The sequence below is a fragment of the Salmo salar genome, chromosome ssa06 (assembly GCF_905237065.1).
Source record: "Salmo salar chromosome ssa06, Ssal_v3.1, whole genome shotgun sequence".
Classification (NCBI taxonomy): Eukaryota; Metazoa; Chordata; class Actinopteri; order Salmoniformes; family Salmonidae; genus Salmo; species Salmo salar.
The window spans coordinates 18,814,236-18,832,141 of record NC_059447.1 but is presented as its reverse complement, the minus strand read 5'-3'; the positions used below and the strand labels follow the sequence as shown (position 1 = coordinate 18,832,141).

General features: G+C 47.7%; 2 protein-coding genes across 3 annotated transcripts in view; both read right to left on the bottom strand.

Moving 5' to 3' along the window:
• Positions 1 to 274: 274 nt before the first annotated feature.
• On the bottom strand, positions 275 to 14,659 carry LOC106606510 (heat shock protein 75 kDa, mitochondrial). 2 transcript variants are annotated; one of them, XM_045719879.1, is made up of 18 exons: positions 14,460 to 14,659; positions 13,719 to 13,982; positions 13,433 to 13,515; positions 13,123 to 13,263; positions 12,879 to 12,950; positions 12,165 to 12,325; positions 11,825 to 11,934; positions 11,578 to 11,651; positions 11,031 to 11,186; positions 10,634 to 10,754; positions 10,397 to 10,466; positions 9,942 to 10,089; positions 8,697 to 8,882; positions 8,307 to 8,445; positions 7,113 to 7,198; positions 1,968 to 2,113; positions 1,552 to 1,763; positions 275 to 1,257 (listed from the first exon to the last, which is right to left on the bottom strand). In XM_045719879.1, exons 1-17 carry the CDS (start codon positions 14,575 to 14,577, stop codon positions 1,583 to 1,585), a joined length of 2,256 nt encoding a protein of 751 aa, XP_045575835.1. In that variant the 5' UTR covers positions 14,578 to 14,659; the 3' UTR covers positions 275 to 1,257; positions 1,552 to 1,582. The 2 variants fall into 2 exon arrangements, with proteins under 2 accessions (XP_045575835.1, XP_045575836.1); XM_045719880.1 differs by having other exon boundaries at positions 1,691 to 1,763.
• Positions 14,660 to 15,080: 421 nt separating this feature from the next.
• LOC106606488 (histone lysine acetyltransferase CREBBP) overlaps positions 15,081 to 17,906 on the bottom strand; it is an 81,626-nt gene continuing 78,800 nt past the window's right edge. The window contains 1 exon segment of the mRNA XM_045719878.1: positions 15,081 to 17,904. Coding sequence (XP_045575834.1) covers positions 16,057 to 17,904 — 1,848 coding nt within the window. The 3' untranslated portion in view covers positions 15,081 to 16,056.

Below are 17,906 nucleotides of genomic sequence, written 5' to 3'. Positions count from 1 at the left end.
CAGGCTGGACAGCCACAAATTCAGCTTTTAAAGGCATTTTCGTCCAAAGATATCGCATTTACGGTAATCTCTGCAGATTGTGACTCAATCAGAAATTACCTGTAAAATGTTGTGTGCTATAATACGGAATGGATGGAATCCCAGGCTTAAATGGTTGCCTAATCCAGATCTGTTTACATGAGACATCCAGCTAGACCGTGTACCTGACTACAGGACGCATTACACATGTTAGCACCAGGTATAAACGGGTCTCTATAGAGGTCAATCCACAGGGTTCAGTAAATGTGTTTTATTCACAATACATCAGTATCATCATTACAATCTGGGTATTAGAAGCGCTCATTCTTTGATGTCAGCCATTGTTAACAGGTACAAAAAAATATATTGGGTGGATAACTTGAGCACTGAATTAAGACATTTGTCAAATTCCACATACAGATGGTAATATACAACCTTGTACAAATTTCTCCCAGCAACACATCTAATTGTAAAATGAGTCTTTACAGTCAGTTTCAGTATTCTTCTCTGAAGGACAGGAATCTATGGCTCAAATAATAGGAACCCAAATCAAGGTGACAAAAAGTCAAATAGGAAGAAATAAAAGAGGGCCAACAGTAACATTGTATTGAACGGTCATGTAGGAAGTATGCACGTCATGGAAATGTGTACAATTATTACACCAGTCCCAATGTCAATAAGACTTCCTTTACAAAGCCCTAACCCATTCTTCAGATCTGGGGTTTCCACTCTGCTCATGGCACAGTCTTATAAATATCTCGGTCATCACACACACAACATGAATAACCACTGCTGGAGAGTCGGAGCAACACACAAATCCACAGCTTGAGTCGTGTCCGTCTACTCCATTTTCAGGTCTCAGAGCAGGCCAAAGCCTCCCTGCTCTCCTCGAACAGTCCGTTGGTACTGAAGGGACTTTTCTGGGGTATAGATGGGCAGGCCTGAATGTGGAAAGGCCACCAGAGCAGTGTGTTGTTGATGGGGGTAGTATCTGCAGCATGTAGAGCCAGGTCACATGTCTATGTAGGGCCTACAGTGACCTGACCAGTAGGACAGTTGGGGAGATGGGGAATTGAACCAGGCAGTGACTGTAGTGTCTATAGGCCCTACAGGTGACGGCCGTGACGTCTCTGCGTCTCAGTGTTTCTCCAGCGCTCTGGTCAGCAGGTCGTTGAGGCGGGCGATCATGGGTCGGGGGTCGTCGTTGAGGCCCGCTGCGATCATGGCGTTGTCGTAGATCTTGAGGTCAAGGATGAGAAGGGGCACGGGTTAGAGACACATGCAAGACAGATATAATACCACCGTCTAAAGGCTTCATCTTAGTTTGACATCTAGGAGTCGGAACACAACAGGTATGAGAGTGAAACAGATTTCCATTAAGCTCAGAGAACTATGAATGTCCCAAAGAGCCCCATTTCCAGAGAATCTAACTACCATGTTTTTTAAAAATGCTGATAATGTTTGTCTCTCAACTAGTGTTGAGGGTAAATTCCATTTCAATTCAGTACAATTCAGGAAGTAAACTGAAATTACATTGTAAATGGAATGGGCCCAAACCCTGGTCTCAGCCTAATACGCCTTCAGACCCCAAAGTGTAGGGAGTGTGATCCAGGACAGCGTGATCCAGGACAGTGTGATCCAGGACAGTGTGATCCAGGACAGTGTACTCTACCTGCTCTAGCAGCAGTTGTGCGAGTGCAGAGTCGGACTCCTTCAGTGAGTGCATCTTCTTGATGAGGTCATGACTACAGAGGAAAGGGAGAGCAGGAGACAAGCACAAATCAACACAATACTATTTTGACATTGAATACTGCGTTGTTGGGAAGGGCTTACAAGTTAAGCATTTCACTTGTGCATGTGACAAATAAAATTTAAAAAACGTATGGATTTGCACATAAAACGCCTTGATTTAGAGATCCCTCTCCCCTCCATCCCTCCCCCTCCTGTACCCAGCGTTGATCTCCAGGGTGGGCTGTAGTATCTGGGCCCTCTCCTCTGTGCTGCGGGCCATCTGCTGGGTACGCAGGAAGTGGCGTGCGGCACCCATCTCCAGCACCGTGATCATGGCTGGGTGGGTGTCCAGACGAGGGGTCACCTGGAGGTCAGGGGGTCAAAGGTGAAGAATGAGCAGTCAGACAAACAAAGGAAACCTTACAAATTGACTGATTCTTACATACAGTATCAAAGTCCAGTTAGCCAGTAGTTACTGTATATATAGGCTGGATCAAGTCAGTCACACAAGACCACGGAAGAGGCCCTGGACCATTCCCTACTGGGTTATAGTGATCATGGTACAGGTAGACTAGTGTAGATAGTGATGGTAGGATAACATTACCTTGATGTTGGTGACTAGTGTAGATAGTGATGGTAGGGTAACAGTACCCTGATGTTGGTGACTAGTGTAGATAGTGATGGTAGGTAGGGTAACAGTACCCTGATGTTGGTAGACTAGTGTAGATAGTGATGGTAGGGTAACAGTACCCTGATGTTGGTAGACTAGTGTAGATAGTGATGGTAGGATAACATTACCTTGATGTTGGTGACTAGTGTAGATAGTGATGGTAGGTAGGGTAACAGTACCCTGATGTTGGTAGACTAGTGTAGATAGTGATGGTAGGGTAACAGTACCCTGATGTTGGTAGACTAGTGTAGATAGTGATGGTAGGGTAACAGTACCCTGATGTTGGTGACTAGTGTAGATAGTGATGGTAGGGTAACAGTACCCTGATGTTGGTGACTAGTGTAGATAGTGATGGTAGGGTAACAGTACCCTGATGTTGGTGACTAGTGTAGATAGTGATGGTAGGGTAACAGTACCCTGATGTTGGTGACTAGTGTAGATAGTGATGGTAGGGTAACAGTACCCTGATGTTGGTAGACTAGTGTAGATAGTGATGGTAGGGTAACAGTACCTTGATGTTGGTAGACTAGTGTAGATAGTGATGGTAGGGTAACAGTACCTTGATGTTGGTGACTAGTGTAGATAGTGATGGTAGGGTAACAGTACCCTGATGTTGGTAGACTAGTGTAGATAGTGATGGTAGGGTAACAGTACCCTGATGTTGGTGACTAGTGTAGATAGTGATGGTAGGGTAACAGTACCCTGATGTTGGTAGACTAGTGTAGATAGTGATGGTAGGGTAACAGTACCCTGATGTTGGTAGACTAGTGTAGATAGTGATGGTAGGGTAACAGTACCCTGATGTTGGTAGACTAGTGTAGATAGTGATGGTAGGGTAACAGTACCCTGATGTTGGTAGACTAGTGTAGATAGTGATGGTAGGGTAACAGTACCCTGATGTTGGTAGACTAGTGTAGATAGTGATGGTAGGGTAACAGTACCCTGATGTTGGTAGACTAGTGTAGATAGTGATGGTAGGGTAACAGTACCCTGATGTTGGTAGACTAGTGTAGATAGTGATGGTAGGGTAACAGTACCTTGATGTTGGTGACTAGTGTAGATAGTGATAGTAGGGTAACAGTACCCTGATGTTGGTGACTAGTGTAGATAGTGATGGTAGGGTAACAGGACCTTGATGTTGGTGACTAGTGTAGATAGTGATGGTAGGGTAACAGTACCCTGATGTTGGTAGACTAGTGTAGATAGTGATGGTAGGTAGGGTAACAGTACCTTGATGTTGGTGACTAGTGTAGATAGTGATGGTAGGTAGGGTAACAGTACCTTGATGTTGGTGACTAGTGTAGATAGTGATGGTAGGGTAACAGTACCCTGATGTTGGTGACTAGTGTAGATAGTGATGGTAGGTAGGGTAACAGTACCCTGATGTTGGTGACTAGTGTAGATAGTGATGGTAGGTAGGGTAACAGTACCCTGATGTTGGTGACTAGTGTAGATAGTGATGGTAGGGTAACAGTACCCTGATGTTGGTGACTAGTGTAGATAGTGATGGTAGGGTAACAGTACCCTGATGTTGGTGACTAGTGTAGATAGTGATGGTAGGGTAACAGTACCCTGATGTTGGTAGACTAGTGTAGATAGTGATGGTAGGGTAACAGTACCCTGATGTTGGTAGACTAGTGTAGATAGTGATGGTAGGGTAACAGTACCCTGATGTTGGTAGACTAGTGTAGATAGTGATGGTAGGGTAACAGTACCCTGATGTTGGTAGACTAGTGTAGATAGTGATGGTAGGGTAACAGTACCCTGATGTTGGTAGACTAGTGTAGATAGTGATGGTAGGGTAACAGTACCCTGATGTTGGTGACTAGTGTAGATAGTGATGGTAGGGTAACAGGACCTTGATGTTGGTGACTAGTGTAGATAGTGATGGTAGGTAGGGTAACAGTACCTTGATGTTGGTGACTAGTGTAGATAGTGATGGTAGGTAGGGTAACAGTACCTTGATGTTGGTGACTAGTGTAGATAGTGATGGTAGGGTAACAGTACCCTGATGTTGGTGACTAGTGTAGATAGTGATGGTAGGTAGGGTAACAGTACCCTGATGTTGGTGACTAGTGTAGATAGTGATGGTAGGTAGGGTAACAGTACCCTGATGTTGGTGACTAGTGTAGATAGTGATGGTAGGATAACAGTACCCTGATGTTGGTGACTAGTGTAGATAGTGATGGTAGGGTAACAGTACCCTGATGTTGGTGACTAGTGTAGATAGTGATGGTAGGGTAACAGTACCCTGATGTTGGTAGACTAGTGTAGATAGTGATGGTAGGGTAACAGTACCCTGATGTTGGTAGACTAGTGTAGATAGTGATGGTAGGGTAACAGTACCCTGATGTTGGTAGACTAGTGTAGATAGTGATGGTAGGGTAACAGTACCCTGATGTTGGTAGACTAGTGTAGATAGTGATGGTAGGGTAACAGTACCCTGATGTTGGTAGACTAGTGTAGATAGTGATGGTAGGGTAACAGTACCCTGATGTTGGTGACTAGTGTAGATAGTGATGGTAGGGTAACAGTACCCTGATGTTGGTAGACTAGTGTAGATAGTGATGGTAGGGTAACAGTACCCTGATGTTGGTAGACTAGTGTAGATAGTGATGGTAGGGTAACAGAACCCTGATGTTGGTAGACTAGTGTAGATAGTGATGGTAGGGTAACAGTACCTTGATGTTGGTAGACTAGTGTAGATAGTGATGGTAGGGTAACAGTACCCTGATGTTGGTGACTAGTGTAGATAGTGATGGTAGGGTAACAGTACCCTGATGTTGGTAGACTAGTGTAGATAGTGATGGTAGGGTAACAGTACCCTGATGTTGGTAGACTAGTGTAGATAGTGATGGTAGGGTAACAGTACCCTGATGTTGGTAGACTAGTGTAGATAGTGATGGTAGGGTAACAGTACCCTGATGTTGGTAGACTAGTGTAGATAGTGATGGTAGGGTAACAGTACCCTGATGTTGGTGACTAGTGTAGATAGTGATGGTAGGATAACAGGACCTTGATGTTGGTAGACTAGTGTAGATAGTGATGGTAGGTAGGGTAACAGTACCCTGATGTTGGTAGACTAGTGTAGATAGTGATGGTAGGGTAACAGTACCCTGATGTTGGTAGACTAGTGTAGATAGTGATGGTAGGGTAACAGTACCCTGATGTTGGTAGACTAGTGTAGATAGTGATGGTAGGGTAACAGTACCCTGATGTTGGTGACTAGTGTAGATAGTGATGGTAGGGTAACAGTACCTTGATGTTGGTGACTAGTGTAGATAGTGATAGTAGGGTAACAGTACCCTGATGTTGGTGACTAGTGTAGATAGTGATGGTAGGGTAACAGGACCTTGATGTTGGTGACTAGTGTAGATAGTGATGGTAGGTAGGGTAACAGTACCTTGATGTTGGTGACTAGTGTAGATAGTGATGGTAGGGTAACAGTACCTTGATGTTGGTAGACTAGTGTAGATAGTGATGGTAGGGTAACAGTACCTTGATGTTGGTAGACTAGTGTAGATAGTGATGGTAGGGTAACAGTACCCTGATGTTGGTGACTAGTGTAGATAGTGATGGTAGGGTAACAGTACCCTGATGTTGGTAGACTAGTGTAGATAGTGATGGTAGGGTAACAGAACCCTGATGTTGGTAGACTAGTGTAGATAGTGATGGTAGGGTAACAGTACCTTGATGTTGGTAGACTAGTGTAGATAGTGATGGTAGGGTAACAGTACCCTGATGTTGGTGACTAGTGTAGATAGTGATGGTAGGGTAACAGTACCCTGATGTTGGTAGACTAGTGTAGATAGTGATGGTAGGGTAACAGTACCCTGATGTTGGTAGACTAGTGTAGATAGTGATGGTAGGGTAACAGTACCCTGATGTTGGTAGACTAGTGTAGATAGTGATGGTAGGGTAACAGTACCCTGATGTTGGTAGACTAGTGTAGATAGTGATGGTAGGGTAACAGTACCCTGATGTTGGTAGACTAGTGTAGATAGTGATGGTAGGGTAACAGTACCCTGATGTTGGTGACTAGTGTAGATAGTGATGGTAGGGTAACAGTACCTTGATGTTGGTAGACTAGTGTAGATAGTGATGGTAGGGTAACAGTACCCTGATGTTGGTAGACTAGTGTAGATAGTGATGGTAGGGTAACAGTACCCTGATGTTGGTAGACTAGTGTAGATAGTGATGGTAGGGTAACAGTACCCTGATGTTGGTGACTAGTGTAGATAGTGATGGTAGGGTAACAGTACCCTGATGTTGGTAGACTAGTGTAGATAGTGATGGTAGGGTAACAGTACCCTGATGTTGGTAGACTAGTGTAGATAGTGATGGTAGGGTAACAGTACCCTGATGTTGGTGACTAGTGTAGATAGTGATGGTAGGGTAACAGTACCTTGATGTTGGTAGACTAGTGTAGATAGTGATGGTAGGGTAACAGTACCCTGATGTTGGTAGACTAGTGTAGATAGTGATGGTAGGGTAACAGTACCCTGATGTTGGTAGACTAGTGTAGATAGTGATGGTAGGGTAACAGTACCTTGATGTTGGTAGACTAGTGTAGATAGTGATGGTAGGGTAACAGTACCCTGATGTTGGTAGACTAGTGTAGATAGTGATGGTAGGGTAACAGTACCCTGATGTTGGTAGACTAGTGTAGATAGTGATGGTAGGGTAACAGTACCTTGATGTTGGTGACTCTGTTTCCCAGATTGTTCCTCATCCAGGAGATCAGGTCCTCAGCCTGCTCCTCTGTCAGACGTTCAGAGGCTATAGACACAGGAGAGAGCACTGAGTTAGTTTTAGAGTACTTCATATTACTGTCTGAAGCTAGGTTAACTCCTAGATTAGCTCTGTGGTTGGAGGCTAAGGGGTAAATTTCACTTCGTCTCCCATCCAATTGGCGACAGATTTTCATGGGAATATTCATAAAATCTGCATAAAAACCTGTGCATTTTCCCACCAGAGATATGTTTTCATCAAAGTCACTTGTTGGGGATAAAGGTGGCAGGTAGCCTAGTGGTCAGAGCGTTGGACTAGTAACCAAAAGGTTGCAAGATTGAATCCCCGAGCTGACAAGGTAAAAATCTGTCGTTCTGCCCCTGAACAAGGCAGTTAACCCACTGTTCCTAGGCCGCCATTGTAAATAAGAATTTGTTCTTAACTGACTTGCCTAGTTAAATAAAGAAAAGGCTGTGCGTGATGACAATGTACATAAAATACCTTTTGCAGTTTTTACTGAATAAAAAATACAAGTTAAATGGTTTTCTATTGCATTTTCAACACTACTGATGGTTCTCTCACAACATGTATTAAATAGAGAGTGTCCACTCTGGTGTTGGCAGGGCGCTCCAGCCAACAGATACAGTGCTGGTATAGCCTACATGAGATTATTACGGACAAAAGGCAGCCAAGCGTCGATCAACATGTCACCAGAAGACGACCCTGGATATTTATTGGAAAGGAGCATCAAACTCATCACTGTGCACTTTCACCACTCTGAAGTTCATAACTTTCATCTGTAGCCTAATAAACTGCATGGTTTCCCCAGTCCTAGTGAGGACCACACAATACTTACACATAAAAGCGTATCCACTGGCATTTCTCGCATAATTAATTTTAGACACAAACATATCCCACATTGTCCATCATATTTAGATTTGTCGACATTTGGAAAGTTTACCACAAATGAGCTGTTTTTCTCAGGCCTGTCATGACATCTTTTATCCGACGAACTTTACTCGCATAAAAAGGTTGGCCAGAAACCTGGTTATTGATATCCATGCATGATCAGGTGACAATGTGAGGATTTCCCCTGAAATGAATCTAACTTCACACAGCATTCAGTGACATGGTCAGAGAGGGAGATGGGTCTTACCTGGCTTGCTGTCCTGGTACTTCTCCTCCTTGTAGTGGTCCACCACAATGTCTGTTTCCACAGAGATCAGCTTCTTCCTGTCAAACTCTCTGAGGTGCAGCAGGGTGAGCTCGTCAAACTGCTCATAACAGAACAGCACCTGGAGACAAAGAAAAGGAGAGAAGGAAAAAGTTAAGACACTGACAACAGCTAGAGGGAGTAGTGATGAAAACCTGCCCACCACTGATGAAGTGACAGACATCTATACTCCCACCATCACTTCTGTCTTATATTCCCATCTGAAAACTAGCCTGGTCCCAGATCTATGGTCGTTGTTTGACATGACAATGCTCATAGGAGTTAGCAAGCCAGCCAACAGATCTGGTAGCAGGCCATCTGAAAACAACTCACCTCCATGTCTTTCTGCTTCATGGCCTCAAAGTAGGGCGAGTGTTCAGCCAGGTGTCGGTTTGGGGCACACAGGTAGTAGATGTTACGTGTCCCGGCCTTCATACGGGAGCCGTACTCCTTCAGGTTGGTCTGCTGGCCCACGGGTAGCGCCGAAGACTCAAACCTCAACAGCTTGCCGATGTCCTCCTGTACACAGAGCGAGAGAGACAGAAAGGACAAGAGAAGACTGAGTGATAATGAGTGTGGCACATGACTGACATAATTCACATTTCTGATTCCTAGGACATGATCCTCTTGCTCCCTTCTCCCAAAAAACCTACATGCAAACCATTTTTTCCATTCTTCACACCTCCATTCCTCCACCCCAGCTGTTCCCTGTCCCAGTCGCACCCCGACTCCCTGCCATCCCATGTCCCAGCCCCCTAGTCTCACCCTAACTCCCTGCCACACCCTGTCCCAGCCCCCCAGTCTCACCCTGACGTCCTGCTCTCCCCTGTCCCAGCCCCCCAGTCTCACCCTGACGTCCTGCTCCCCCCTGTCCCAGCCCCCCAGTCTCACCCTGACGTCCTGCTCCCCCCTGTCCCAGCCCCCCAGTCTCACCCTGACGTCCTGCTCCCCCCTGTCCCAGCCCCCAGTCTCACCCTGACGTCCTGCTCTCCCCTGTCCCAGCCCCCCAGCCTCACCCTGACGTCCTGCTCTCCCCTGTCCCAGCCCCACAGTCTCACCCTGACGTCCTGCTCCCCCCTGTCCCAGCCCCCCAGTCTCACCCTGACGTCCTGCTCTCCCCTGTCCCAGCCCCCCAGTCTCACCCTGACTTCCTGCTCTCCCCTGTCCCAGCCCCCCAGCCTCACCCTGACTTCCTGCTCTCCCCTGTCCCAGCCTCACCCTGACGTCCTGCTCTCCCCTGTCCCAGCCCCCCAGTCTCACCCTGACGTCCTGCTCTCCCCTGTCCCAGCCCCCCAGTCTCACCCTGACGTCCTGCTCTCCCCTGTCCCAGCCCCCCAGTCTCACCCTGACGTCCTGCTCTCCCCTGTCCCAGCCCCCCAGTCTCACCCTGACGTCCTGCTCTCCCGTCCCAGCCCCCCAGTCTCACCCTGACGTCCTGCTCTCCCCTGTCCCAGCCCCCCAGTCTCACCCTGACGTCCTGGTCTCCCCTGTCCCAGTCTCACCCTGACGTCCTGCTCTCCCCTGTCCCAGCCCCCCAGTCTCACCCTGACGTCCTGCTCTCCCCTGTCCCAGTCTCACCCTGACGTCCTGCTCCTGCGTGGTGACGATACCCTCCCTGATGAACAGGCCGTAGTCCTCAAAGAACTTGGCGTACTTCTCAGGTTCCTTCTTACTCTGGTCCATCAGGAACTTGATGATACGCTGCTGTAGCACATCCCTCAGCTTCCTGTAGAGAGAGACAGAGACAGAGAGAGAGAGAGAGAGAGACAGAGAGAGAGACAGAGACAGAGAGAGAGAGAGAGAGAGACAGAGAGAGACAGAGAGAGAGAGAGACAGAGACAGACAGAGAGATGGAAAGCATGAAAGAGGGAGAGAAGCAGAGATCATGAGAGAATAAAAGGGAGTGAGAGAGCCATGGATGTAAGGGAGCAGGAGTAGAAAGACGCTGTACTGAAGAGGGGTGATGACCTACAGACTAGCAATAGGAGGGTCATTGTCTGGAAAGAGCTGATGTTGTAGGGCTCCAGTCTCACCTGATGAGGGTGCTCTCCTGCAGCAGCTCTCTGCTCAGGTTCAATGGGATATCCTCACTGTCCACCACACCTGTATACACAAATACATAAACACTTATACTGTAACACTAGCATTTACAATCAACACAGGATCCAGAAAGACAGACAAGGAAACACACCAGAGGGCAGATGTGAGGGGAAAGATGAAGGGAGACGTTAAGATGGGCACAGCTGAGGAGGTACTGAGTAAAGACTGACCTCTAAGGAAGCGTAGCCACTTGGGCAGGATTTCAGTGGCTTTGGTCTGGATGAGAACCTTCCTGCTGTACAGAGCCACGCTGGAGCCCATCTCTCTGCTCACGTCAAACATGGATGGCTTCTGCTCACACATTGACACGGTAATATTACAGGCAGTCATGAACATACCGAGACGTCAACATTTACAACTGTGGTGTTCATTATGTCACCGAGCCTTGACCTCAGAAAGATCTCATTTATCACTTATTAGTTTCTCTTTTCCTCAACAAGTATCTTTGCTCCCTTCCTCTCCCCAGTCACACCATTGGTGCCCAAGTGCCCCCTACCCCTCAGTGCCCCCTACCCCCACTCCCCAGCCCATCCTAGCCCTCTGCTCCCAACCCCCCCCTCTCCTCACCACGTCTGGGACGTAGAAGATGGAGCGGATGTTGACAGGGGCGTCAGCGCGGTAGTGCAGTGTGTAACGGGGCTTGTCGTACGACTGAGCCACGTAACGGTAGAACTCCTCGTGCTGCCACTCACTGATGGACTTGGGTTCCATCATCCACAGGGCCTGGGGAGGGACGTTAATATACCGGATGGATACACTGTTACACACAGAGCATGCAGGCAGGCAGACACACACTCCACTCCAATATAGGACTAATAACTGGGAATCAGTCCAACACAAGTCTTCAAAACCAATAAGTTGTCAGGGCCAATTAATGTATCAATCAGTTTGTCTCTTGCCTTTGTTTCCCTTCCTGATAAGTTGATTCCCTCTATTAGAATCCATGTGGACGCCACTTAATCGATAAGTCCAGCAATTCAAGTAATCCACACTAACAACCCCATGAAGTACATAAGCCATAACAATCAGAGTGGTCCAATGAAAATCAATCGCTGTGGTCCATCTCAGCCCTGTAAGAAGTCGATAGAACCAGAAGAGTGGGCCAGGTGCTCACCTGGAGAGTGTTGAGTCGTCGTCCGTTCAGGAAGATGGGGAAACTGACAAAGTTGCTGTATTTGGTCACCACCTCTGCAACAACATGACATATGTTAGTCCTGCCTGGACAAGCAGCAAGCCTCCAAGGCTTACAGAGACTGACATTAATCTGACAGGAACGTTTATGCATGTGGAATGTCTACTACGCATGTGGAATGTCTATAAAAGACAGTACAGTTATCAAAGGGGTCTTGTATGGTCCATACCTTTGACTCTGTCCTCAGCAGAGAACTCCTTGCAGTCATCCTTGAGGTGCAGCACTATCTTAGTGCCTGGTCTGACCCCACTTGCCTCAGCTATCTCAAACACTCCAGACCTGGGGAGCAGAGATCACACACTGTGGTGCGTATCTTTTACATCAAACATATTCAAATGTGTTACTAAGACAAACCTCGCTATCACGCCCTATTCTCGCACAATCCATCGACCTACCTGTCACCTCTCCATCCCTTCTCTCTCCCTCTTCATCCTCCTCTTTCTCACCATCCCTTCCTCTTTTCACACTAATCAAATTCCTCCCCTCTCCATCCCTCCCTCCTCTCCTACCCATCAGAGGACCACTTGTATGCGGGGCTGCTAGGCTCGGCTGACTGGGAGTAGACGTCCACACGGTCAGCCACCATGAAGGCCGAGTAGAAACCCACGCCAAACTGACCAATGATGGAGCTGCTGGCCTCCGCCTGGCTCTGCAGGGCGTCCAGGAAAGCCTAGGGAGGAGGGATGGGGGATAGAAAGAGGAAGCAGGGGTAAAATGTGAATTGAAAGGAAAAGAGACAGCAACAAAAGTGAGCAAATTGATGAAAGGAGAAAGCTTAGGCCCTGACATTGTAATTGAATGAGATTGTAGATAATGATAAATGTGGGGCGGGACGATACCAGTATGTCATTACAGAGATGGTGACCACTCGTTAGTAACGTGGCAAAGAAACAATCCACAAATTGTATTTCATTTTTTAATGAAAACAGCCCTACTGTTGGAAACAAACATCATTACGCTGTCATCCTGAGTCATGTCATTATTTTCCAAGCTATGGCACAATATTTTACATACAGCAGGTTTTTAAAAGGACCAAAGAGTTGCCTGCTTTGTGTTTTCATTTTTGCCATGGAAAGAATATTGTGATACTGGTATTGTCACAGCCCTATAATAGATTTTTTGAATATTCCTCAAGTCATTGGAATTAAAACATTAAAAAAATGGGAAGGCAGATAACGGGGAAATGTAAGAGATGTAACAAAGATAAAGGGAGCTAGGTTTACCTTGGATCCAGAGCGAGCAATAGTCCCCAGGTTGGCCACCAGCTCCTCTTGGTTCATCCCAACTCCTGTGTCCTGAAAGAGGAAGGTATATTTTGATAAATAGGCTGATCTAACAGTGATTATGTGCATTTTAAGTGATCAAATTACCATTTCACAATGATTCATGACGAAAATAATTCTAAGATAGGATACAAATTTAATTAAACTCTTAAAAGCATGTTACCAGTTACCACAGCCACCCTACCTGGATGGTGAAGGTGCCCTTGGCCTGGTCCGTCTGTAGGTGGATCTCCATGGGGGCCGTGTCACCCCCTCCCGTTATCAGCTTGTGGCGCAACTTCTCCAGGGCGTCGCTGCCATTGGAGATCAGCTCACGGATGAACACCTGAGCAATGGGCCAGGGTGGAAAAGGTTAAAAACACAATATGTTAGCGTAAGGTTCCTGAAATACCTAGCTAGATACAGCAAGCACATTATCACTGGTCCATCAGTTAGTCATTTATATACATTCAATCAGTTCTCAAGTTGCTGTGACCTGTCAGACCATCACTCACCTCCTTCTCAGAGTACAGAGATCTAGCAACAATGTCCAAGAGTTTCTTGGTCTCAGCCTGGAACTCATGCTTGGAAAAGGTGCCTGGACAAATCAGATTGAAAACTGTTAACTTCCTTAGCTTTGCATGCTAATAAGGACAGTAGATGTGGACTAAAGTATATCATAAGCAGCACAAACTATCCAGTGTCCATTAATGTTGCCAAAGCATAATACTAGAGTTTCAATTGTTAAAGCCCAGAACTGAGAATGTTAGCTAACAGGTCGGAGGTCAGAAAACATATCACCTTGGACATTCTCTGTGTCTTGGATGATTGTGTGCAGGGGTTCTTCAGGATCTTTATCCTCTGCCTCTTGAATATTCTCTACTTCTTCAACCTTCTCAGTCGCAGGAGCTTTCTCAGCTTCTAGAACCTTGTCTGTATCCAGAGGGACTTTCTCAGCTTCCTTGGTGCTGTAGTAGGAAGACTGGGTGAGACCGAGGCCTGGATGGCTGGGGTTCCACATGCCGTTTCTGGACCATTGTTTCTGCTGCTGACTGATATGGGCATCTGTTGACAGGAGGGGATAGGTGGGGTGTGAGGTCATGCAATCATCATATTGAATATTCAAACGCATTGAGTGTCCTTGCCTTGGATTTATCTGATGCAACATGAATGCAAGTTTACAATGAAGTTGTAGGTTAGGCCAAGGATACATCCTTGGTAAAGATTCTGGTCGTCTGTGCTGCGGTACGGGGAAGACATGCAACTGTCCCCATATTTATATACAATGGTCTGGTCACATATGTAATTCATTCACCAGATGCCAAATATCAAAATATGCTAGCTAGCTCAAACAAAAATAGTAGGATGGCTAGTTAGACACATGTCAATAAACACCGCATTCCACAGCCGTCGACACGTTCATGTTGCATATGACAGGGAGTGATCTTGTGTAATATAACGTTAGGCTAAGCACGCTAACGTTAGTTAGCTCATATAACTGCAGTGCTTTAGCTAGCTAACTAACGTTAGCGAGCGGCTTACCTTCACTGAATAGTCCTACAGTCCTACTACCCAATCCTCGTCCAGAAGACAGGAGCCTGGAGTTGGCCCTTTGAGAAGAACCCAAAGCGAATTTGAACAATTTCAGGCACCGAGACATCTTTGACAGAGCAAGAGGTCGTTTGACCTATTCAACACACGCTAAACAGAAGCGCGACAACTGCAAGCACAAGTAGGACCTCTTACAGTCGCACAAAGATTACGTAATTCAAGCTACTAACACATTGCCTGCGTAGAGATGTGAGAAATAAGGGCATTAGACAGAAGACTTTGGTGCAAATGAAAAACCCCATTCCCAGCATAAGCTACTTTTGCATTAAGACAAATCTACAATGCAAGACAGTAAAAGGCATACATGTTTAAAGTTGTCAATTCCAAACGTCCCAATATTTACCTTTGATTGAAGGTCATTGTTGTGTATACTGTTAGGGGTTAACTGTGCAGCAATCAATTATTCTACAGTATGTCTGCAACCACCAATATGGCACATTTTGCTGTAAGTAATCAAGTCATCTTTTGGTAAACCATTACATGATGCTGAAGTACAGAAAGTTGCACCATCGCCATGCACACAATACATGTAAAATATACAAAACACCATTGTCTGTTTGCACACAGTTTATTTAACAATATGGTATATAAGTACGAAATGAGTCATTTTTAACCAGTTTGTACAGTGATTCATTCTTTTTCTGCATATTTACATTGTCAACCTGCATGATTTACAACAGTGAACAGTTTCACCTCAATTCAAGTTTAATGCAAGAGGAAAAAAAGATGCACAGAATGCTCTTCAATCACAAATCAGCAAGCAGTCCAAAAGGTACACTCCCCCGCCACAGTTAAGCTCGGGGGGGGGAATCAATAAACATAGCAACAAAGATGTCCAACATCTGGACGACAGAAATACTGGTTCCAAGCCAGTAGAAAACGAACATTCCGGCAGCTGTGGATGAAGGAGCATTTGTGAGAGTCAGTTGTTCACACCTGAATGTGGTGTTTGGGTGTGCGATAGTTCCTAGCTCTATACAAATACGTTAATATCCCACAAGGACTCTTCTGCAGTATGGAAAGAAAATAAGTCTCACCTAAAGGCATGTGCCCTTTTTGAAAAATGTTACATTACAATAATAAATTAGCCAGGAATGAAGAGGGAGCAAAGATGCAAAACCTGGCACAAAAAGTTCAGACAAAATTATTTTACAATCTTTAACACAAAAACGCTATGATTTTTTTTGCAAAGGTACAAAATAAAAACATTGAAAAATAAAATGAAAGACTTGTTTTGAGAAGGTGTCATAAAAAAAAGTCCATACCAGAGACATAAAAAAATAATACAAATTAAAACAAAATTATTTTCATGGCTGGTCTGAACCCCAAAATATGTGTTTCCTCCCCCCCATTCTCCTCTTTAAACAGCAATAATTATTCAAATCCCTCCGTTTTGTTGGAAGAAATAGCTGTCCCTTGGTTTAAGGAAAGGTTCACAGTCCTTAGGCCTCATCTCTTTACATAGCAGTCAGTACAAAAAGTTGTTTGTGGAAAACCGAGAAAACCAAACAAGTCTCGTCACAAAATGCTACAATCCTTCAACAAACTTCTCGAGTGTGTCCCCTGTGGTGTCGCCCACCATATTCAAGTCATTGCTAAGCCTGCCACGGCTGGGCGTGTTAAGCTGCGGGAGCATGGCGCTCTGCTCGGGCGTGCCCATGTGTCCCTGGTCCATGGAGCCTGGCATAAGGCCGCCCAGACTGGGGTGGGGTGAGCCGGAGTGGAGGTTGCCGTGCTGGGGTGAGGGATGGGGCTGTATCCGGGGGGAGGGGCTGGAATGTGGGGGCTGCTGTGAAGGAGGGTGGGGCGACTGCACCGGGGCTGGAGACCTAACCTGGTTGCCCAGGGCGTTGCCCATTGCCTGGCCAGGCAGGTGAGCTCCTCCCTGGGGTTGTCCTTGAAGCATGTGGGGCTGGGGGCTCATGGAGTTGGCCTGGGCTGGAGAGCCCATCTGCTGCTTCAGCATCTGTTGTTGCTGCTGGAGCATCCTCTGCTGGAGGAGGTTTTGGGCCTGGGGCCCGTCCATGCCGGGCTGCCCCATCTGGGCCATGGGGGGGAGCTGCATGGCCCTCTGCTGCTGCATGCGGAGCTGGGAGTAGCTGGCTGCTCCTCCCTGCTGCTGGGGGAACTGGCCTGGAAGGCCCTGGGGCATGGCTCCTTGCTGTTGTTGTTGCTGCTGCTGCATCTGTTGCATCCGGAGCAGCTGCCTGCGGTAGAGCTGGGGGTTGCCGTGGTGTGCGGTGGTGTTCATCAGCTGTTGTCCCTGTGGGCCCATGGCGGCCATACCCTGGGGGCCACCAACCTGCTGAGGGCCAGACTGCTGCTGCTGGGGGGACATGCCGACGCCCGGCCTCTGCTGCACCGCCCCAGCCTGCATGGCAGCAGCCATGGCCTGCATCCCAGCCTGGCCTCCCAGGATTGCCTGGGGGTTCTGCTGCTGTTGTTGTTGGGGGTTCTGCTGCTGCTGCTGGCCCGGTAGTTGGCTTGCCTGGTACTTGGCCGTGCGCTGCTTGATGAAGGCGGCCATGAGGTGGGGGTTGGACTTGAGGATGTTGAGCACCTGCTGCTGCTGCTGGGGAGAGCTGGGCGACTTGAGGGTCCTCAGGAGGTCCTGCAGGGCATTGGGGGCGATGTTTCCCGGGATGCCCCGGGGCATGCCCCCTTGTTGCTGGGGCGTCATGCCCTGCTGCTGAGGGGGACCCTGGGGGGGCATGTGGACCCCACCGGGCATCTGAAGGCCGGGCTGCTGCTGCATCATGGGCCGCTGCTGCATCAACTGAGTGGAGTTTCCCTGAGCCTGTTGGGGGGCCATGGGGCCACCTTGCTGGGGTAGGCCTTGCTGCTGTTGTTGGACTGCTTGGGGGTTCTGGAGGGGGTTCTGCAGCATCCCCCCCTGGGGGCCCCACTGGCCCTGCTGCATGGCCTGCATCACTTGGGGGCCCCGGGGCCCCATCATTTGCTGCATCTGCCCTGGCCCCATCTGGCCTTGCATAGGCCCCACCATGCGGGGGTGGTTGATGGGCACACCGTTGGGCATGTTCATGTTGTAGTTCTGTTGTTGCTGCTGCTGCTGCTTGGCCTTGGCCACCATCTCTATGTGCCGGGCCATCTTCATAGCGGCCAGCGGGGGCGGTTGTTGTTGGGGAATCTGTTGTTGTTGTTGTTGGGGGGGCATGTTGGGCAGGGGCGACTGCACCTGATGTAGGGGGGAAGACTGGGGCCCTGGCTTTCCCCCTTGTGGAACCGGCGTTGGCGGCTGGCTGGTGCGCCCGTTGTTGGGAAAGCCGGGTTGTTGTTGGGCCATGCCGGCTGTCACGTTGGGGGGCGGCTGCTGCTGGGGCTGGCTGATGGGTAAGGAGGGCTGGGGGTGTGGGTGGG